This window comes from Asparagus officinalis, unplaced genomic scaffold, assembly GCF_001876935.1.
Source record: "Asparagus officinalis unplaced genomic scaffold, Aspof.V1 AsparagusV1_Un225, whole genome shotgun sequence".
In the NCBI taxonomy this organism is placed as follows: domain Eukaryota; kingdom Viridiplantae; phylum Streptophyta; class Magnoliopsida; order Asparagales; family Asparagaceae; genus Asparagus; species Asparagus officinalis.
The window spans coordinates 58,467-80,909 of NW_017972490.1; the positions used below are offsets into that span (position 1 = coordinate 58,467).

Below are 22,443 nucleotides of genomic sequence, written 5' to 3' on the forward strand. Positions count from 1 at the left end.
GTTTCAATTTTGTTAGTGCATAGTTAGTTACACAGCATGCTGCAGATATCACGTTCAGGCAGTAGATAATCATAATCAGCTACGAGAGTTCTATATAGCACACAGTAAGTTTAACATATGACATAAGTACTACAAAGGGTAACAAGACATATGACATCATTATCACAAAGGGTAACAAGGCATTCAAAACATCAGGCACGTAAATCATACATTCATGCTTGACATAAAACGTTACACGACTAAGAGAAATAACAACATAAATACCAGATTTATAATAATAAGATAATATATTAACAATATATTAACTGCTAATTCAAACCATAGCTTGAGGAAGCTTACAACACCACACAAGATGAAAAAAAAGGAGAATCCCCCTATCCAAAAAAACAAGTGTCATATGTTCTATTAAACCCAAATAAGAGCAGCGATAACAAGCACACCGATCATAATAAGCAGCGCCTTCAGATAATTATCCAGTTGCTGCCCATGTCCATGATGCATGTGTCGATGAAGACCATGAGCATGATGTCCATGGAATGAATGTGCATACCCGTAGGGATACCCGGCAGCTGGTCCATAACTATGTGCAGTGTCAGGAAACCCATGAACCTGAAAGTTTAACAATGGAAACAAACCGCCAATAGCGGCAGAGAATGTAAAATTCCCAAATCTTGTATTAGCCGCTGGAGCTCCACCCATGAACCAAGGATTCATATGAGGAAAATGGTTATGGTTATGGTTATGGTTATGGTTAGATTCAGGGGGACGAGGAACATTAGCGGGTCTAGGGCCAGCAGGTCGATGTGGGATGTTCACACCTGGCATTGTTTTAAAGCGAGGATCAGTGGAGGTTTTCCCTCGGCCATAGAGAGGGACTAGCTTCTCTTCTTCAATAATGGCTTTGCAAACAGGACAATCCCATGAATGGGCATGGACATGGAGCCATTGGTAAAGACATGGCCAGCAGAAAAGATGTCCACAAAGGGTGACGATTGGGTCTTGAGCTAATTCTAAGCAAATGTTGCATTCGAAATCTCCAGCTTCGTTGTTGCTGTCGTTGCTACTTCTTCCATATGAAAAAGAGGTTTGGTTTTCCATTGGGAAGATTATACTCGACTCTGCCTGTATGAATCAATAATCATATGTTGTCATAAGATAACAATTTTGAATAATACTTAATATGGAAAAATAGGATAATGATACATTGATATCACCGTTAAATGTAGCATCTCTTTTATAAGTCTTTCCTTCATTATAGTTTTCCTTCATATAAGGGTTTTCATTTAGTAACTTTCTACAGATATTCTAATTTATTTGTATATATATATATAAAGGGTACGAGTCCCTCCCTTCATCAAAGCAAAAGAAGAGGTCAAGGCTTTCATCAAAGCAAAAGAAGAGGTCAAGCGATGAGGTCCTATGTTGCCTGAGATGAGAGCCACCAAAAAAGGCATTCGTCTAAGTGAACCAAGGCGATATATATTCAAGAAATTCAAAAATGTTATAAATAATATCAAAATTAGTCAATAAATCGCAACAGCACAAATTAATCACTACCAAATTTTCGAAGTTAACAAATTATGATACCTATCAAAACATAACCCATCTAATAAAGTAGCAAATGACCGATACTAAATGGTAATACTAACTAGCAACTACTAACTCAGATAACTGAGCGACAAAGTTTGGACTTTCGAAGGTAAAATCATGAGACCTTTCGCGCCCCCAAAAATTCAAAAATCAGATCTAACATACAAACTCTTCATCAATCGAAAGCCAAAGATCAAATCTTTTCCCATCATAACGTCCCAAAATGACAAAAATTGGACTCTATTAAGAAATAAAGAAACAAATGTTTCGCGCCAACTACCGATTGAAGTCAAAACCCCCAAAACCTAGAAAACCACTAAAGCTATAAAGCTCACAAAAGCCGTCAAAGGTCACCCCAAGCAGACGAATTCAACAACCCAACATCGAAGCAAACGCCGTTAAACACCTAAAGGAAAATATCGCCCTAGGGTTTTTTTTCCCCAGCCGAGCGCGTTGCGTTCACGGACCTGAACGTCGTGGCGAAAATTTTCAACCGACCAGAAAGCCCTAATCAAAATAAGGAAGGAGGTGAGGGGAAGAACCAGGACCTGAGCCGCGAAAAAACCGGCGAATTTTTCAGGGAAGCGGCGGTTTGAAGCGGGGAGCGAATTGAGCTACCGATTCAGTTGGACGACGAGGAGAAATAAAAGTTTCGGGACTTCGTTTCTTGGTTCGCTCGCTGTGATTGATTGAGGCTTGATATGGTCACCCGCGTTAAATAGGTCTAAATAGGTCCGAAGGCGTGACACATGTTTTTTTAGAGGGTATATAACTCGTAGAAATTAGAGAGGACGGAGGATAAAGAGCTGCATTTCCCCGTTCCAATGTTAGGGGCTGTTCGTTTCGGAAAAAAAAATTGAGAAATCAAAGAATAGGAAATTTATTTTCTATAATAATTGTTTTGAGGTTGTTTGATTGGCTTAAAAAAGAAAACAACTATAGAATAGGAGATAAGATGAGATGAGTTGTCACCTTATTATTGGATGATGTCAGTGATTTAAAAAAAATTGTTTTGAGGTTGTTTGGTTGGTTAAGAAAATAAAGAAATGAATTGAATGTATATTATTGGATGATGTTTTGAGGTTGTTTGTGTTTGATTCATTTTTAAAAATAAGAAAATAGATAAGATGAGTTGGAGGTATATTATTGGATGATGTGACACATACTTAAGGAAATCAATTTCTTGTTTTTTTTTTTTTAGGAAATTGATGGAAAAGAAGGTTTAATGAGATGAGATGAGTTGTCACAATATTATTGGATAATGTGTGTGATTTTTAAAAATGAGATAAGATGAGATGTGATGAGTTGGATGATGTGACACATTTCTTATGTTTGGTTTATTTTTAAAGGTAAGAAATGATATGAAATGATATGAAATGAGATGAGTTGGAGGATAAAAATATTATTTTATTGGATGTTGTGGGTGAGTTTTAGGGATGAAAATGGATAAAAACATTATTTTATTGGTTTCCTTGTACCGATTTCCTTATCTTGGTTTTTAGGAAACCAACCAAACGGCCCCTTTAGTCTCTTAAGTCATTTATATATCGTAATCAGTTCCTGAAATCATTAAAATTGCTATAACATCTCCTAATTCTTAAGTTATTTTAAAATGAGCTTTGCTACTAGGACCCAAAATATGAGACCAATAAGGGGGACAAGTGAGCTGTCCCCCTTCTATTGGATAATGAGTTGGCCATCATTAAGAGTTGATCATCATTAATGATGGTCAACTCATTATCCATTGGACAAGTGAGCTGTCCCCCTTCTATTGGATAATGAGTTGGCCATCATTAAGAGTTGATCATCATTAATGATGGTCAACCTATTGGTCCCATATTTTGGGTCATTAAGGAATTTTTTTTAATTAACCACTCTAATCAAGAGCATAAGTAGTAATTAGAGGAATTAATTTGAACAGCTTATCAGAATTAAGGGGCCCTGATAACAATAGCAGTAATTTCAGAAACTAATTTTTAAATAACTTAAGAATTGAGAACTCAGAATAACAATTCTAATGGCTTGAGGGCTAATGTGAAAATATGGAAACTTTAAGTAACTAATAATGATAAAACTTGAAAATTAAACAAATGAACAAAATAAAAACATTGATTTTTTGTTTTTTTGTTTTTTGTTTTGGCTGCGATCATGCCAACGCTAATGTATCAGAGCTCAAAAGAAGTCTGAAAGTTAAGCGTGTTTGGCCAGAATAATATCCAACTTGATGATTTTTTTAAGCTCTTGTATTGCGTAACGGTATTACCTGTAAAAAAATTGGTTCTATTATGTCGTCCCCTTTCCACTTATTTATAATTTTCAATTAGGATGAAAAAAGATATAATTTTATCCGATCATATTCGGGCAAGGAATAATGTGTAGATTTAATTACAAGTCTGATCTTGTTTTTAAATTTATCTATTTTTTGATTTTTTGATTTTTTTGCTTGTTTTCAGTAAATTCAAACTTTAAGTGAATACTCGGATATCCAATAGATTCTTATACTGATGCTTGTAATTCTAAATGGATTCGTATCAGTTGTATGGAGGTTTGGAAATTTTCCGGATAGGATTAGACAACGTTATTTTCATGACTGTACTTTATTCCACACACAAAAAATAAGGAGGTTTGGAAATTTTCCGGATAGGATTAGACAACGTTATTTACATGACTGTACTTTATTGCACACACAAAAAATAATTTCCTTTCAAAAGTAACTATATTTGAGGAATTATATTCTATCCGCTTTTGTATATTAACTTTTTTCTGGGGTTTGTGATAATATGATAACAAATTTATTGACCCCATGGATCTTCATCGAAACTCATATTAAAAGTATGCGAGAACTATGAATATGAATACACCAGAGCCAATCGGTTAATAGATACCATTGGCTGGATGCAAAAGATTGAATGTATCAACAGGTGGTACATTTAGCTGCCAAATAAACATTGACAACTTCAAATAGAATGGGTCCCATATAACCCCAAATGCTATTCAATCATATAGACTTTGCAACATTTATATACGGTTTTTTTAATTTATAAATAAACAAAAAATGAAGAAAACCAACACACCTCTACCGAGCACAACTGAAACATAGTGATTTTAGAAGATATTCATTGTTCATCACAAATAAAGTAGGGGACAAAAATAGGACCCCAAATTTGATGGTTTGCATTCACAGATAAATCTAAACTGATGCTTAGAAGCTCAATCTCAACAAGGCTCGAGTTTGATTGAGAGTTCTAACAATCAGAGTGATCTGGACTAAGATCCAAGGAATTCAGAAGACAATGAAACTCGAGCCTTACGTATCCAAATGTTTTCACTGTAAACAAAGAAAAAAATTTGTCTAGTTGGTATTGGCCTTTAGAAGGTTAAGTTTATATTTTCCTGGAGCAACCCTTTGCTCACTATGGAGGCAACAATTCATAATACCGCAATTTACTTGAGTCTCAAATGTCTTTGGGCCTTTGTTTTCAGTTGCATGCCTATCAATTTCAGTTGATATCCTAACCTCAGTTTCATCTGAACAGTTCCCTGAATGAGCTGGAAAAAAACAGCGTAAATTAATGAGCATGTCTTCTGCCAGCCAAGAATTTAGATAACCACAAGATCAATTTACCAGACGAAAAGTAGAAAGTAATAGTAGTATAGAAGTGATATTTACCAAAGTATATCGGGTTTCTAAGAAGATCTGAGTAGAAGCTCTATATCAGCTCCAACTTCCGAAAGCTTTGTTTCCTTGGAGGCTTTTGCCTCTTTCGCAATGCTTTGAACGTCAAAATCAATTGCAATCGACTTGACAAGACCATCGAGCATCTAATTTATAAGAGATCAAGGACAACATAGGCAACTCATGTTTACTGAAGGACACCATCAGATTCCATAAAAATTAAATAAGGTGAAAAAAGTAATTGTCACCCGGAAAAGTACTGAGAGATGAAATACTCAGCAATTGGATAGTTAACACAATAAATAATGAATGAAACACCTTGTAATTTAAGCGGAAACAAAACAAGTAGCATGACCATAAATTTCATGTCGATTACGATGAGTTCCTTAAATACTATATCATGCTCAAGGGATACAGTGACATCATCTAAAAAATTTAGTATTGTTAGTCCATAATTAGGAAAGTGAAAAAATTACTTGGCTGTCTAAAACAAAAACAGATTCGAAGGTTGAATGCACCATGATATATCACAAAGGCAATAGACTTGGAAATCAAAATTAAATAAAAGCAATGACTGTCAGAAAACATAGAAAAGCTAAGAAGCACATACAGAACAACAGTATTGATGAGAAAAACTTCTGCTGATAACAAAATAATATCAATCATGCAAGACAGTAGCGGAAGCATAAAAAATCTGTATGCCTAAGCCAAACATATAGCTGTAACAATCAATAAAATGCAGAAAGTGTGCCAATAGCAAATTAGATATAAGCCAATACTGAGAGAAGGAAGGATACAAGTGATCCAACAGCCACGAGTGCTCGAAATCTTGAATCAACATCTTGATTCCCGTCCTCAGCAATCTGAAATGCATTGAAGTAAAGTTAATCCAACAAAAGATTAAGACACCATTCACAAGATTAAGCAATTGAATTATCAGAACTAGAGGGTCAAATGTTCATGAATAAGTTATCATAGATGAAGATACTCAAAAGAATCATATCGAATTTGGAATCAGTACATACTGCAAGAGCTGCTGAGAGAACTTGAGCTTGGCCTTCTTTATCCTTTAGTTGGATCAATAGAACAGCATAACTGCAGCCATAAATAAATAAGAAGAATGAGGCCTTTCAAATAATAACATTATTTCCTCTGAATGTATTGAAAGTACTGGGAAAATTACTTCACAGAAATTAATGCATATCAGGCATGACCTTTGCTAATGCAATTCGTTAGCAAAATAAATTAAAATAATAACCAACATAACAAAATCAGTTTGTATTATTAGAGACCACAGGATAGGTCCAAGACTGTAGTTGAGTAGTTTCTGTCTCTTCTCTACTGCCCACCTATTTCCATCCTCACTTTCCTTGTCTTCAAGTGAGATATCCATTGTGAAAGGTAAGAAAGGAGGAAAACGGCTCTGCTTTTCCTTATTGCGTAGGTGGTTAACTACTTTAACTATATTCTTTTGCTTTCCTCTTTCTTTCAACTGTCATTCTCACATTTCCTATTACTATAACACTAATACCTTATGTCATACAAATAAATTCTATCATGAAGCATTATTTGTATCCAACACGTCAGGCATTTAAAATCTTCTTTAACACCTTTCAGACAGTTCTCAAATGTGTCTCTCAATTTTATATATCTTATTAGCTAATTTTGGATATTCCTTAGAGCCTCTTTTATTTCAACACTTCCTGAACAATTCTTTTATTTCAACACTTCCTGAACAATTCTTTTTAAAATCTTCTTTAACACCTTTCAGACAGTTCTCAAATGTGTCTCTCAATTTTATATATCTTATTAGCTTTAAAATCTTCTTTAACACCTTTCAGACAGTTCTCAAATGTGTCTCTCAATTTTATATATCTTATTAGCTAATTTTGGATATTCCTTAGAGCCTCTTTTATTTCAACACTTCCTGAACAATTCTTTTTACTCAACATAGATTGACATATTTATTTAGTTTTTATTTTTATTTTTATATCAAAGACTATTTTATTTTTATATTGAAGACATGTCTTTTCATAGAAAAGAAAAGAAAATTCAAAATAAGGGCTTATCCATAAATGTGATAAGTTTAGGGTATGTTTGGCGATAAGAATACAGAAACATTAAGCTACCATATAGAGAGTAGGAAAAAAAAAGGTAAAAGCCTAAACCTTAGCAAGAGTTATCAAATGCAGAAGAGGCTAATTTTTAGAGTGAATATGTGCCTAAAATCAAGAATTAGTTGCAACAACCTTGCATGTCACAATAACAGCTAGAGGAAGCTGCCTCTCTTTCTATATACCATTATTCCAAATAGTGCTAATATTGTAAGAATACAAAGTTCCGCCTCCCCCATCGCTCCCTCGCATTTTATTGCTCTCTATCTTGTCAAAAGGAACTCAAGAATCAATCTCAATTGAAATTAGAACACTATAACATTGAGTCTCTGTTTCACAGGTCCGTGTGTATGAATCTTAAGTCTGTAACGATATTGAACCTTTAAAATACCCTCCACCTGTGAAATATAGGGCATTTGATTTGGACCAAAGGAAAAGAAGAGAGCAATTACTTATCGTATTATGGTCATTTGGAAGGCCGCATACTGAGATTCACATGCCGAGTTGGGCCATGACAAAGTTGTTAACCTAAGAACTTAAACTACTTCTGTTACCTTAAACTACTTGAGAACTTAAGTCTTTAAATTATTTATTTTCTTAGTTGTTAATTTGAGTGGACATTTGAGTTTTATTCCATTTACTTCAAGTGATTCTCATCAGTAATAAGCAACATAACCGACTTGGCATTGCTTCCGGAAAATTTTCTAGTTAGGATGAAAAACCTTCATCATAGCAACTTAAGCATTTCTAAAATATAATAATGTTGAAAAAAAATTCAGCAACAATAAATAAAGCATGACTTACTTCAAAACCAATGTAGAGTAAGATAAATGTATATTCTTGTTAAATGACGGCTGACAGCTTGATATTGCATCAAGAATCTGCAATTCCAAAGAGTGGATAGTGAGAAACAGTTCAGAATAATATCCTAAGATAAAATCCAAGCAGGATTAGGTCAATTAACTGAGAATAAGATATTTAAAATTTTAATATCAAACCCCTTATCCTGGCAGGAACAGGATAAAAGCTTTAATTCTTATAATTATGACATCATACTTGATGAAAATAATGTACATATTTCTCATCTCATCTGGCTACAAGAAAAGTTCATAGATTACAATTGGTGGAGGATTCACATCAATCTGTTTGAGAGGCGTGATCATAAAAACATCGATCTGATTGAGGCGTGATCATAAAAGAGTCAATCAAGGAGTTGAGTTCTATAACCTACATCGGATCTAGGCAACAGATTATCAAGCTGGTGAACCACCAATGTAAGTGTTCAATGTGATTCATGTAATGATATTAACTAGAAAATGTTTTACTTTGTAGCATGATATCCTTATCACCATTTGCTGCCTTACATTTGCTACGGTGAGGGGGCACAAGGGGGTGGGCGAATGAGAGGGTGGTTAGGTGAAGGGGCAACGAGGGAGGGGTGATGGTGGGTGTCCAGTGACATCGATCATGATGATAGGGTGGAGAGAAGAACAGCAATGGTATTTCTAAGAGTGAAGTCAGGAAAAGTGGGCAGAGAAAATATTTCGAAAGATAGGGGTTTTGCCAACTTTGTCTAGTCAACTTGGAGGGGAACATATGGTTGAAAGAGTCTAGGGGGTGTAAGCACTTTTTCCTTTCTTAAATTGCATATGAATATCAATTGGTGAAGAAAATAAAACCTCACTGCAATTTCGTTGTAGCCACTGAGCAAAATGTGGATGCTTGAAGAGATTTGCAATAGCACGAATGACAGTCAAAAGATTTGCTGCCTGCATGGGAGCTGTTGTAGCTTTCTTCAGTATTTCCATAAGTATATCTGACAAGCATAGAAAACAGACTTGGTAAACCACTTTAAATGGAACAGGATACATTAAAGATGAAAATTCACAGGACGCATGAACAATTGAAATTGCTACGAAATGTGCAACATAGTTTATTGCATGTAATATGAAGTAAATATTGGACTTATCAAATAAATTAATAGTAAAGTAAAACAAACTCATAAAGAAATAGCATGTCAACTTCTGCACATTACAAAATTACATCACATTAATATGGAAGATGCAAAAAGGTAGTGCTTCTGTTCCTGTACCTTTCCCTCCATCGATGTACTTCAGAAGCTGACTAGCACCGTCTGGATGCAGGATTGTCATTCTTAAGATATCAATTGCTGCATTACAGAAGAACTAAAATGTGATAGAAGTATGATAATGTTCATCATTGCAAACTATTACTAAACAAGGTCAACCACATAATATCAAGTGCTGAGATACCGACTTAAATGTTTGTAATTCCGGGCAAAATTATAGACGTCTGCCATACAGAAAAAAGAAGCAACGACCTTACCTCTAGTTTGCTATTTGTCTGACATAACAGCATAATAGATACGCATTATTTGATTCTCATAGATTCGTGTAGAGTTTTCTAAATGAATGATCATTATTCAATTTCTTCAATAGAAATGAATCCATGGACACTGTTGGCGGCATTCACAAAGTGTAATTTCTTACATCATGATTATTTTGAAAAACATCATATGCAATGGGCATTTACATGAAGAACTATACAAAACAAGGTTATACAGAACCAATATCCAATCAAGTTATAACTGAAGAAAGAAACATAAGAAACATGTGCTGAACATGTACAGAAATTACCTGGAAACATCATTGAGGATGGCCAGGATTGTAAAACCTTTATTAGTAAAGCCATGTCAATATCTGCAAATGCACTACAGTGATAATGGGATGTATCCTTTAATACATGTGTAATGGCGGCCAACCTTGACAAATCGGAATCCGTCAATGATAATGAGTTGAGCTCCTGCAATTTAACATATGACATTTAGAGCAGCCTAAGTTCAAATCTCATAGGACAAGCATATGAAGTGATCTCTAAAGAAAAATTACAACTGTGTAAATAGGCCCACAAGAAGGGTGCTCGCTACCTGTGGGGACATGTTAGACCATTAAAGTATTAACCTTTGACCCTCCCTCAACAAATACTTGGAGTTTGGTAAAGTGGAAGGGACTTCAAGACAACTATTTTGGGAATGTATCTAATTATAATAGCAAGATTTAGTTATATCTTGAAAAGAGAGAAGACTAATTTGATGAATCGCTGTTCTATTTTTGTTCAAGTTACCTATTTTAAACAAATTTGTGGCCCTGTGCTTTTGGTAGTTACAACAGTACAAATATATATATTTTTAAAGAGGTAGCTCAGTAAGTATTTAGATAAAACTATATCGATAGATTCTAGAAGATTTCTATCTAGATAGGTTTCCATATGTTATAAATGATAGCTAAATAGGAATATCCAGCACGTGAAAGAGACTAAAAACTTGTTCATATACTAAATATATCCATAAAGGGAAAAAGGATCGCATGGTTCTCTATTATTTACTGTTAAGAGCACTTTTAAGATATTGTTCTCCGTCTTCCCCTTTCCTGTTAGTTAGATCACACATAATAACGAGTGGGAGACACAAATTCCTCCACAGTCATGAGTCAGTTATGATTCCCAATAAAATAATAATTGTAGGAAACAAAATAGAAAAAACTCATAACAAGTAATGTACAAACGACTCGTTTTTTAGTAAAAAGTTTGCTTTATGTGATAATAATGCTCTATGTAAGTGCTTATAAAAATAAATGATAGAAGAAACAGTCTGGAATATACTTGTGTATAATAGGTCTTGGAACTTATATTTTCAACCTTACAATTGGTGATGTTCGTCGAACCTTAGGCCTTGAACTGCGCACGATGAATTAACTACAGTAGACAGAGAGGAGAGGATTGAATAATAGGACTCATGCATTAATATTCCCCTGGTTATTAAGGAACTATAAATTATTCCAGCACCCTTGCAACAGATCCCATGATATCTATCATGTAGGTTTATCCTCAACGAAAAGTGAGGAACATAAAGAACATTGCTTTTATGGCAGAGATTTATTTTGAACAATTTTCTTTGCACAGTTTAACGAACATCAGCTTTTGCAGGATATTAACCTAAATCTAAGATCAGTTATTACTTATTAGAGATCTGCCTTGGGTAACCCATGCATCTTTATGTCTGCAAACATGCACAGTAACTTATTGTAATAGTTATTACAAAATACAAATCCTACATTCCCAACTTTGCCTCCGGAGTACGATTTGACGATGCTCAACAAAGTCAGCATTTTTTTATACTATAACATAAAGACAGCTCTTCCTTTTTAATTCTATGCACACTGAATTCATGAACAAAATTATCACTACAGCATTTTTAAAATTATTTGCTTTGGGTTCATGAACAAAATCATCACTACAGTTTTCAAAATTATTTGCTCTGGATACCATTCTTTCAGTTGTGAACTCACAATAGTTAGTTATAGAACAAAGCCCATCCTCTTCGTAGGAGGATACGTGAAAACCTTCAAAATTGGTAATATAGAATAATAACCATTATGCAGGATTCAAAAGGGATCATGAAGATCATAATTCTGAGAGGTACATCCGTACATGTCATCTATGAGATACTGGCCAGTTGTAAGTTTCGTCCATGCAACATTGATGTGTTAGTCCTGCTCTACCTACTGTTCTGTTTATTTATGTTTCCCATCTGTCGAGTTTTGTTCAGATCTTTTTTATTGAAGAGATTGTACACCCTCCTTTAAACATGAACTCTACTTTTGTGTCTAATTTGTTAAGGTCATCAAACTTTACAGAATATGCAATCTGCCATATAATTACATAAGCAGGAGAAAAGCTGGATACAGGTCATTCTTGCGGCTATATCCAGTGAAAATCAAATCTATCCAGCGTAAGTAATTTGCTATGGTAGTATTCTGTTATGGAAGTATTCTGTTCCACAGTATTACAATTATCCATCCAACACATATATGACCTCAAAACCTGTCCACGCTTTTAAAATCTTTATAAATGGAGCAACAAATTATGTAAATTAAGGACACCTTATAAAAGACCATAAGGGCACAATAACAAAAATTTTAACACAACCTTCAAGCAGGTTGGTGTTTTTTCCTCTCAGTAATTGGAAGCGAGCGTATAACCACTTATCATAAAATGCTGTCTTACACTCCCACCAAAAACAACCACAGCTATCAGAAACAAGGTTGCTGTTTCTTGATCACAGGCTTTGCTTGCAAGGAAAAGTCCATTTTTCTTTTTTGATTCTAGAATTTAAATCAGGAGAACATATGCAGAAAGCTTCAGCATCGTCAACGTAATTGAATGGTTAAAAATCATATAGTATTAAGTCAAATCAATAATTATTTTAGTACAAAAACAATATTCTGAAGGTTAACCATAAAGCATATGTAGTCAGCTTATATCAATGTCATCAGATGTATAAATTATTGCATAACATCTTAAGCTGTAGATAGGATTTACCATGCTAGAATGTAGTCCTGAATTGAATTCAGTTATTTTCTTCAGAATTCCATCAAACTGTGCAGTGTCAAAGAGAAGCATCCCTTTCTGAGAAAAATAAAAAACAAAAACAGAAAGGGAGTTAGAAGAAAACATCAGAATCAAGTAGGTAATTGTGAAAGCACTTAGTCTACTAAGATAATGTGAGACAAATATCTACATTCAGTGGTATAAATACACTCTACAGATGATTATATCTAGCTAAGAAAACTAATAGAACACTATCAAGGCTATTAAAAGTGAAAGAAGGCAAGGTGTTTTATCCACATTCTTTGGGGGTGGCAATATGAATCATTTCCCTCCATCACTCTTTAAGGGGCCACATTAACTAGTTTAAGGAATAGATACATTATATGGGAGGGTTTAACTAATCCAAAGAAACATATGCATAGAACTTATTATGACGAGCAAAAGGAAGAATATGACAACTATCAGACCTACTGATAATTAAAACGAAATCGTAGTAGGCTAGACAAAAACTACTCTTCATAAATTAACAGAACTGTGCATGATAATTCACATAAAAGAAATTCAGACAAGGTTCTAAACTTTCATGTGTTGGCAACAAATGATGGTTAGTGATTTTTTGGGAGGAAAAAAATGCCTTTTGCAGTTAACTATCTAAGCAAACTAATTATAGAAAGGAAGAAGGTATGTTGGATAAGGACATAGAAAGTTGGCCACAACAGTGTTTTTGTTCTAAAAAAACAGTATATGTGGTCACATAAGCGGCAGCATACTCTGAAGCAATCCTGTATTGCACTATTTTGGATATGCACCCCTATAGGCAAACAACCTTGTATGTGTGTTATCCCTATCCCTACCTCCCTCAACCAGACCTCATCCATCTCTCCTAGGATTTTCTAGGGTGTGGCCTCATCAGTGGCAATGATCTGATGAAATCTGAAGGCAATTATCCGCCTTCCTATTTGTGCACAAGCAACCTCTTGATCAGATTAACTTTTTATTGCAAATTCCAACAACCTTTTCTTCGACAGCCCCCCCCCCACCCCCACCCTCCCCTCTTTTTTCTTTCTTTTTCTTTTCTTTTTTTCTTTTGCTTCTAATTTCCTGTTCCTCTCTCTGCAGTAGTCAATAAGAACCTAACCCAGGAGCTTTAATGGGAGAGTAGTAGTTGAATTGGTAAGATTTTTTTTTTTTTTTTGCAATTTGTAATAGGAGCTGGTGTTATTTTTCTCCTTTTTCTCTTCCTTGTTTCCCTGTCTGCCTGGTATCCTGATGCCCTAGAACAGTATATTAAAGAGCAAACTATAGATATTGGTAGGTTCTATTGCTTTCGATAATTTTTTTCCTAAAAAAATATTTCAATAACTAAGTTAAATTACAATTGTTAAATGTGGAATTCTTAAAATTGTTAATTTTAAATTGGAAATTTGTAATTATTATTGGTAATGCATTTGACTTGACATATGGAAGGTATATATTTTAATTGGAATTGAAGCTGATAGGGACTTGGATAATGGAGTTGTGAAACTTATGTCTTTAATTGACTTAAGTTTCTTATCGTATTGTGAAATTAGAATTAATTGTGTTGAAAAATTGGACTTGGAACTGAAAATTGGAACAGTGATGTGTTTATTGTTTTAAACAAGTCAATGGCGTCAATGTGATATATGCTAGACTGCTGCAAAGCTTATAAATATGATTACTGAACCATTGTGCATGGTGTCAGGACAGTAGTTGCCAGATCACATTGTCTGGTTCCAAAGACGTGGTAAAAGTTATATGAGATTTTCTACAGGGACCCAAAATATGGGACCAACATGAGGGGCATGTGAGATGTCCCCCTCCTATTGCATAATGAGCTGGTCATCATTAATGATGGCAAACTCATTATGCAATAAGAGGGGGGACACCTCACATGTCCCCCCTGTTGGTCCCATATTTCGGGTCATTGGGGAATTTTTCAAGTTATATACAGACAAACATATACAACTATGTTATCTAGGTACTTCTATTGGGCAGCCATACCCATACCCGACACGTACCCATACCTGTTTCGAAACTTCTTGGACACTTTTTGAATATACGCATACGTTTATTCGGGCGCATACTCAATTATATAATACACGTTCAAGTTTAAAACACTCCTCATACACTTCTTGGATGTATATCCTACATGTCTTTTTTTATACATTGATCTTATGTAAATGAAAAAATAGTATTGATCTTATGAAATTATTAATTTTAATACATGTAAATACTTCATAACATACAAATACATAGTTGTGTCCCTGTGTCCTACCTTTCACAAATTTTCCATTTCTCATATCTGTACTTGTACGCGTACCCACACGTACCAACGCAACTTAGATACACACACTAAAATAGGGGAAGCTAGCAGGGATATCTTCGATAATGATCAAAAGAAGAAAAGGAGATATGGTTACCTTCGGGATGTACTTGAATGAAGGCTTTGATGCACCACCTGATGCCAAAAAAGAAAGAAAGAATCTGAAGTTAGCAACTTCTTACAAATTTTGTCATATTTAGAACTCGAGAAAAAAAAATTCATAGCAATGTTGAAGCAAACAAGAGTTTAGCCACCTCTTCCAATACAAAAATAACATACCGTATGAAGAAGATGGTCCAGGAACATAAGCGCTGGCTGGAAAATTCAATAAAGGTTAGTAACATATGACAATTCAAATTTATCAGCACGCATAATTTTCTTAAATCACAATCTCACAAAAAATTACATACACCCAGTGTAAGGATCCCGAAATGATGTATCCAGTGAAAAGTCCTTTTGCCCAGCATTTTGCAGGATGAATTCTACTACTTGCTGCCTGTATGCAAGAGGAAGATTCTCTTTCAGAAGCCACTTGTCAGCAGCATCATAAGGATTATCTGTGAACAGGCAATAATTTCTAAAATTAAGTGTAAGCTTAAATCTGAAGTTTATACAAATTTTCCATACTGAAGAAAATGATGACTCAGGAGAAGACGATGTCATTGCACAAGATAAGTATTAATTACCTCCCCGATTGTATGGTAGTTTCCGGATGGGCTCACCATCTCCAATGTCAACATCGAAAACTGGGGCATGAAAAGCCGCATAAGTCAGGAAGAATACTATGAACAAACTGGTGATGGATACTAAGCATAAATATACGCTGTCTGTATCTTTTTAGGCGTATACCATAATCATATTGAACGCCGTTATGAACTCGATTAGAAGTGTTATCTCCTGGTCCATCGACAACTTCTCCAATCTAAGATTAAAAGTAATTCAGTACAACATTAGAAATCAAGAAAGCAAGAGGGATACAAAATTGACAAGAATTGTAATTATGTGGTGTATCACTTTGGGATTTGACATAATCCAAAGAAAAGGCAAACAAGCACTAATTAACACATAAGCAGCAGATAATTAAAAAAATAAGACTTAAAAATTAAACAGTCAAGAAATCCAAAAAAATTATTGAGATGAATAACTAGAAGAAAAGTGAGACAAAAATATAACAAGTAAATATCCACTATTACTTAAAGAACAAATGCATGTTGTGAACATACTTTATCCCACTTCTGCTCCTTTAAATTCCATGAGTAAGCCACTCCATTATCCCCTTCCCTAACAACTAATGTCTGTCCATCAGAAGAGCCTGTTCAAATCTATAATGTCAAACAATATAGAAGCAAGTGATAGTTACCCAAAAATTTGAAATCTGAATTTATTTAAAAGAAATATATATATGAGAACCATCCAATAACAGATATGCAAAGAGTAATAACATGTCCTGTGTGTCTATGTGAGTGTGCATGTACGTGGCGGTAGGTTATTGATTAAGACTTGACTAATTACTTATAAATCAAAGGATGGCTATTTGAAACATGACTAATTGCTTGCAGACGATCAATATTCATACTTAATTTCAGAAAGACAAAACAATAAAAAAACGCTTCATTAATGTCAAGTTTGTCAAGTAAACTTTTCTACAAACTAAAGTTAAAGCAGTCCGAAACCTTAATTCGTAAATTTCCACATGGCCCACATGAAAGAGAGTCCTAAATGTTATGTTTGTTTGCTATATAAATATTTTTAGCTCATAACCTGCCCCTTAAGTTTTTGGGTGAAGTTTTTAACTGAATAAAATGGATAAAGGAGCTGTCAATGAAAGAAGAATCATACCTGGGCTTTGCAAAGCTTCTAAACCAGGAAGGTCTGACAACTTCAGGCCACCAACTTTTTTCCTGGCGTAAATTATGGTGATAAAAAAGAAAGAAAGATATCAACACAACTTTCTTCCAGGCCATTTCTATGTCACTTTAACTCATTCTGAAAGAAACCAGTATGGTGGATAGTTTAACATACCTTGCATTCTTGTATTCAACAAGTTCAATGGCATAGGCTTCAAGTTCCAGGGGTTCAGCGATCCGATCTTTATGTGATGTCCAAATACGCACAGCACCATCAGAGCATGCTGTCACAATATCCCCATTTTTCAGGAATTTTGCATCCCAAACACAACCAGGATGTTCAATGCTCTGAATGCATAACCCATCTGTTGAAGGAGAAAAAATTTACATCAGCTAGAATGTTTCTTGAGCCATATTAGCAGGTAGAGGCAAATTCATGAAGAAAATCACAGTAAATAGTAATAGGAAGCGCTTTCCAATCCCAGCATTAAGGGTTGGAAGTACTATGTTAAAAGCCTTACAAGTTACAACCCATTTGGTAAGGAATAGGTATAAATGCATGAAGTCAACTAAAGGAAAAAATAATTGCTAGAAAAAATTCAAGTTAAAAAAGCACCTCCAATATTAATTGTAAATCATATAACGAACTTGACAGAGGACATGATTTACTTCGCCATCTTAAAAATCACATATAGAATCAAATTGAAAGGAAGAATACCTTTCCATATCTTCAGAAACCGATCTTCACTACCGCTAGCAACAAGTCCTGATGAGTGTGCATCCACAGAATAAACCAAAGAGGTATGTCCTACCATCTCTAGCAAGACTTGGCCAGTTAATGCCCACAATCTGATGGAGCTGAGAGTCCAGAACAAAAATAACCAAACAGTATGAGAGAACGAACAAACTGAATCCGAAACTGAAGGTAAGAGCATACAGTCTGTAAGCACAGAAGGAATGCGAAGGAAGAAATTGACAACTTGATAGATCATAGAGTTGGTAATTTATTTGCATAGGACCAAAGAAAACATTTCATACTGGCATTCAAACATGTGGTGGCAGGTGACAGTCACACTTTCTAGAATAAAAAGGTATACCCACATGTTAAATGCACACATTACTCACAAACTATGGTATTAAGTAACTACAGACTCTAGAACAAAGGATGTGGTAATTCTATGGTCCACCAAATGTTGGGGAAAGCTATGATTTGCTTACAAGTAGATCCTCCTCATAGATCAACCACAAAGAAGTCGTATGAGTATTTGACAACAATCAAAAATTGAGCACAGAATTTATTGAGCTGCTTAGGGAACAACAAAAGGGAAGTACATTCTACAGATGCATCTACCTGTACTGATTACTGTATGCAAAACCATCTGCCTGAAATTAATAAATAAATAATGAAAACAAATGAAGGTCCTCATCCTAAACATCAAAAGCTTTTGATATTTGACTTGCTGAAGGATATAAAATATCCTTCTTTCATGTTAAAACTCTCATATGGACTCAAAACATGGCATTGTAAAAACAAAAGCATGCAGGATTCATTGATACTACCAATTGCACACATGAGAAATAATTCATTGAATTACAACAATACGTACAAGGATTAAGAGGGAACCCCACTTCTGAAGAGCAATAACTCTTTGATTTCACGAGCATTTAACTTACTGTAGCACACATGACAATGGGAGTAGTCACTAATTTACTTTTATCTAATAAATGATTTAGAAATAGATTCCTTTGCCTATGCATAGAACCATGAAATTAAGAAAACTTTTCAATCAAATAACTGAAAAACATTCATGTCCTGTACACTAAGTGCTAAGCCCTATAAGCCTTCCAATATATTCACAGATAAATGTTGCATTGTAAATCACCGAAAAAGGAAATGGAAACCCTTCTTTTCCCTTGTTGAAGTGTAAAATTGTTATATGCCTTGCATGTGCAGATAAATTTTAAGTGGAAAGCGCAAAATTATAAAAATGCAAGATAGGGAAACAGGATCTATCAAGATAATAATCCCAAGGTGAATGAAATAAGAAAATATAATGAATAGGTACAGATGATTTCATTCAGGTTCGATAACTATTATGGATAAGTAATGTTATATTAAACGTTGGGCGCTTCTAGGCGTCGGACTTGGCGCCCAGTGCTTAGTCGCCTAGGCGGGCGCCTAAGCAGTTTCTGGGCGTTTTTTTTCTTTCTTCATTTAAGTGGTGGTCGATGAGGTTTTGCTAAAGGTCGGAGGAGGTAGTGGAGATGTTCATATTTGGAGGTTAATGGAGTTTGGAGGACATGTAAGCTACGACACATAAAATCACAATCAAGGCCTACAGGGTGCAATCTACGTAAGCAGACAATGCTCCCCTAAATCAAGGCCTACAGGGTGCAATCTACGTAAGCAGACAATGCTCCCCTAAACGCTCGTAAAATCTAGGTGGGCAGCCTAAATACGACAATGCTCCCCTAAACGCTCGTAAAATCTAGGTGGGCAGCCTAAATACCGCCTAGGCGCTAGGCGCTAATTAGGCGACCTAGGTACCGCCTAGGTCTAGGCGTACACCTAAGCGGACTAGGCGGAGGTTTTTTAAAACAGTGTGGATAAGTGATTAAGTTGACCATTTTAACAGCTGAAATAGGTGGTTATGTTGAAAAACAGGGAACAAATTTGTCAATTGTAACCCACACCAAGGAAAATGTGTGTGCAGAATGTGCAGCTTCAAAGAGGAAATTAATGATGAATTCCTATACAAAGAACAGTATAAGGGTGTTGCAGATAAATACGGGCAGTACAACAGCATAATGATTTTACAGGACTGGATCAGTTCAAAGCTTCTAAACCACAAGTAATCTATGCGGCTATTGATAAGAGACGAAACTGAAATGCTATATAAAGCACTAGAAAGCTAATAAAGAAGAAATTGCATCCGCAGGAAGTATACATACAAGAAAATAGAGTTTGTGATTGTAGCGAGTCAGAAGAATTGCATTGAGAAAACAAATGGAGGTAATCATGTGTACATGACATTATTTGATAATTCAAGCAATGGAAAGTCTTGGATCACTACCATCAAAATCCAAGTTTTCTCTATAAAATGGAATTTTCATGGATCATAACTCTAAGTTGAGAAGGATTCAAATAGGAGATAAGCAAATGCCCCATTTTCAACTTCAGGCAAACTTATGAGTTAAAGGATTAGCGCAAATTAACATGTAAAACCTAGTGGCTAGTACGCTTAAGAAATTTGTCGTGTAAGTGTGAAACTAAGTTGGTGCAGATATCTACCCTTGATTGTGTGGTATAAGCACATAAACACATCCAAAATTGGAAATTGTCATGATAACTTTAAGCACGGAACTTATTCTTAATATACACATCTGTGTTCATTTCAAGTGTCAAAAGTATGCAGGTATATAAGCTTATACCATTATGCATAAAAGGTCTGCATCTTTTCACCAGAACATTAAGTAATGTCCTTTTCATTTGATTTGACAGAAATTTTAAGGCATTGAGAAATATACAGTCAATGGATGAATAAGGTAAAAGATTGAGTGAACGTTATAAAGATCTGGTAAGCATATATGTGCAAACATTTATCACTTATCAGATCTCATGTATTATTTTTAAGTTACGTAAAGCCTGTAGTCTGTGCTCAATTTTGATATTAGCTTCCATTACCAAGATCTAACACATATTATACCCTCCAGAGAACAATGAAGCTTTTAAGAAGAACCTATAAAAAAAGGCCTCAAGGGATCTAGTACTTTATTGAACTAATTTTGTTGACCTTATTAATTCTAGTTGACCAAAACTAGATCTACAAACAATTAATGACCAACTCTCACAACAAAAACAAACTTGTGAGGGAACTACATCATGCGTCTGAAGTTTAGAAATTTTCCATATCAGACATGAAATTTATGTCATCATGAGACACAGAATGTGTACGTCAAGTCAACTTCTAGCTTAATGTAAAACAAAGAACGACTGAAGTATAAAGCACTGGCCATAACAACCTTAGTTCGGAGAGGCCACAATGTTTGATGTACAAGAAGCATCAAGGAAGAGCACCAGCAGCAACAACTTTCTGGAAGAGTTGTTGGGTTTGACACGCTAAATAAACATGTGGCAACTAAAATAACTGTCAGGAAAAACATATCTGCCTCCTGTATATATGAATCCCTGTACTGCTGGTCATTACAGTATAGGGCAAAGCCAACTAACCCTAGAGTCAATGTTCCAATTCTGCACAGGAAGATGGATAATTAGGGAAAAGAAAATTAACTAGAGTGATGAATAGAGAACATAGAAGGAAACAGAGTAGAAATCAATGTTACAGATTCTGGGTAATCTTTTTCCCCCTCTCTCTCTCTGAACAAAGATCTTAACCAGGACTAACCAAGGACTTCCTGTTACCCAACTTAACCCTTTACTCCTATACCAAGTCTCATTCCTGTCCAATGATTTTATCTATGGTAAGATCCTCATCACTTATTGGGCTCAGTGGCCGAGTATAGGATACATATGCACAGAGTAAACTGCTTGTACATATGCAGCATGTAACTCAGGCTACATAGGGTTGCAAACCACTCCAAAGCAGCATGATCACTGGCTGCACAAGGTTGCCCACCACTTTCTATAATCATGAACATTCCAATTTAAGTACCATATTCAAAGGAACCTTCACCAGTGTTGTACATACACTCTATTGGGTTCCTTTATTTATATGATAGTCACTTCAATCATGCAATGAAAAACAAGGATGAATCGTTGATAGGTACTTGTACCAGGCGTCGTTTTGGTATCACTATTGGAATTTCACTTGCTTCCGAGCTTTCAGACAGGAAATATCAGATTGGAGGTTCATTCATCAACTTTATTATAATGTTACCAACTGTAAAATTGTTCTTTCTATTTTCCCTTTCTTTGACAAAATAGGTCGCATATATTTATTGCCACTTTTGAGTATTACATTAATCATAAGTTGATAGAATTCTTACTTTTTTTTGGTGTTATGTATTGTAGCTATTAAAAACAATTACAAAAGCTAGCTTTAAGTAAATTACTGAAAATAAGATAAAAAATAAACATATTGAATACAATTCTTGATAGACATGATGTTGTTTTCGAATTGAAGTGATATATTTATAATGTTGTATACTGCATGGAACAGAGTGACAAAATATTTGAATTAGTCCACTAATGGTTACAAAAAATTGAAAACTAAATTCATTACATTATGTAAAAGCACATTAATTTTATTTCCAGAATAGTATGAGCATGCAAAAGAAGATATAATATATTCTTGCTAATTGTACTATTTTCTAATTAGTTGGTGGATTAAAAATTGCATTTATATAGACATGAATCCGATGATATAAACAAAGAGATTAAGTGTGCATGGAAAAGGAAAATGCTGTAGGCAAAGTAGGCTCAGCGTTGACCAACTGGATGGA

At 34.9% G+C, this 22,443-nt stretch overlaps 2 protein-coding genes across 3 annotated transcripts; both read right to left on the reverse strand.

Annotated features, from left to right (window-relative positions):
- Positions 1-269: 269 nt before the first annotated feature.
- LOC109827470 (RING finger protein 5-like) lies at positions 270-2,291 on the reverse strand. 2 transcript variants are annotated; one of them, XM_020394474.1, is made up of 2 exons: positions 2,139-2,291; positions 270-1,122 (listed from the first exon to the last, which is right to left on the reverse strand). In XM_020394474.1, the coding sequence occupies exon 2, from the start codon at positions 1,096-1,098 to the stop codon at positions 406-408; it is 693 nt and encodes a 230-aa protein (XP_020250063.1). In that variant the 5' UTR covers positions 1,099-1,122; positions 2,139-2,291; the 3' UTR covers positions 270-405. The 2 variants fall into 2 exon arrangements, with proteins under 2 accessions (XP_020250063.1, XP_020250064.1); XM_020394475.1 differs by lacking the exon at positions 2,139-2,291 and adding an exon at positions 2,058-2,130.
- Positions 2,292-4,646: 2,355 nt separating this feature from the next.
- Positions 4,647-18,606, reverse strand: LOC109827469 (phospholipase A-2-activating protein). Its single transcript, XM_020394473.1, has 19 exons — positions 18,588-18,606; positions 17,699-17,838; positions 17,156-17,345; positions 16,973-17,034; positions 16,357-16,445; positions 15,983-16,055; positions 15,820-15,879; positions 15,544-15,690; positions 15,413-15,448; positions 15,231-15,268; positions 12,781-12,867; positions 10,038-10,203; positions 9,473-9,550; positions 9,060-9,196; positions 8,185-8,261; positions 6,292-6,361; positions 6,064-6,129; positions 5,261-5,412; positions 4,647-5,139 (listed from the first exon to the last, which is right to left on the reverse strand). The coding sequence occupies exons 2-18, from the start codon at positions 17,793-17,795 to the stop codon at positions 5,278-5,280; spliced, it is 1,608 nt and encodes a 535-aa protein (XP_020250062.1). The 5' UTR covers positions 17,796-17,838; positions 18,588-18,606; the 3' UTR covers positions 4,647-5,139; positions 5,261-5,277.
- Between the last annotated feature and the right edge of the window lie 3,837 nt (positions 18,607-22,443).

What these genes read in the sequence shown, in the direction of transcription:
- LOC109827469 (XM_020394473.1), bottom strand. Translation starts at nt 17,795, where the DNA reads ATGGTAGGACATACCTCTTTGGTTTATTCTGTGGATGCACACTCATCA. An exon ending in GTTGAATACAAGAATGCAAG is followed by an intron (nt 17,035 to 17,155) that starts GTATGTTAAACT and finishes AATTTACGCCAG; the next exon opens with GAAAAAAGTTGGTGGCCTGA. An exon ending in AGAAGCTTTGCAAAGCCCAG is followed by an intron (nt 16,446 to 16,972) that starts GTATGATTCTTC and finishes AGATTTGAACAG; the next exon opens with GCTCTTCTGATGGACAGACA.
- LOC109827470 (XM_020394474.1), bottom strand. Translation starts at nt 1,098, where the DNA reads ATGGAAAACCAAACCTCTTTTTCATATGGAAGAAGTAGCAACGACAGC.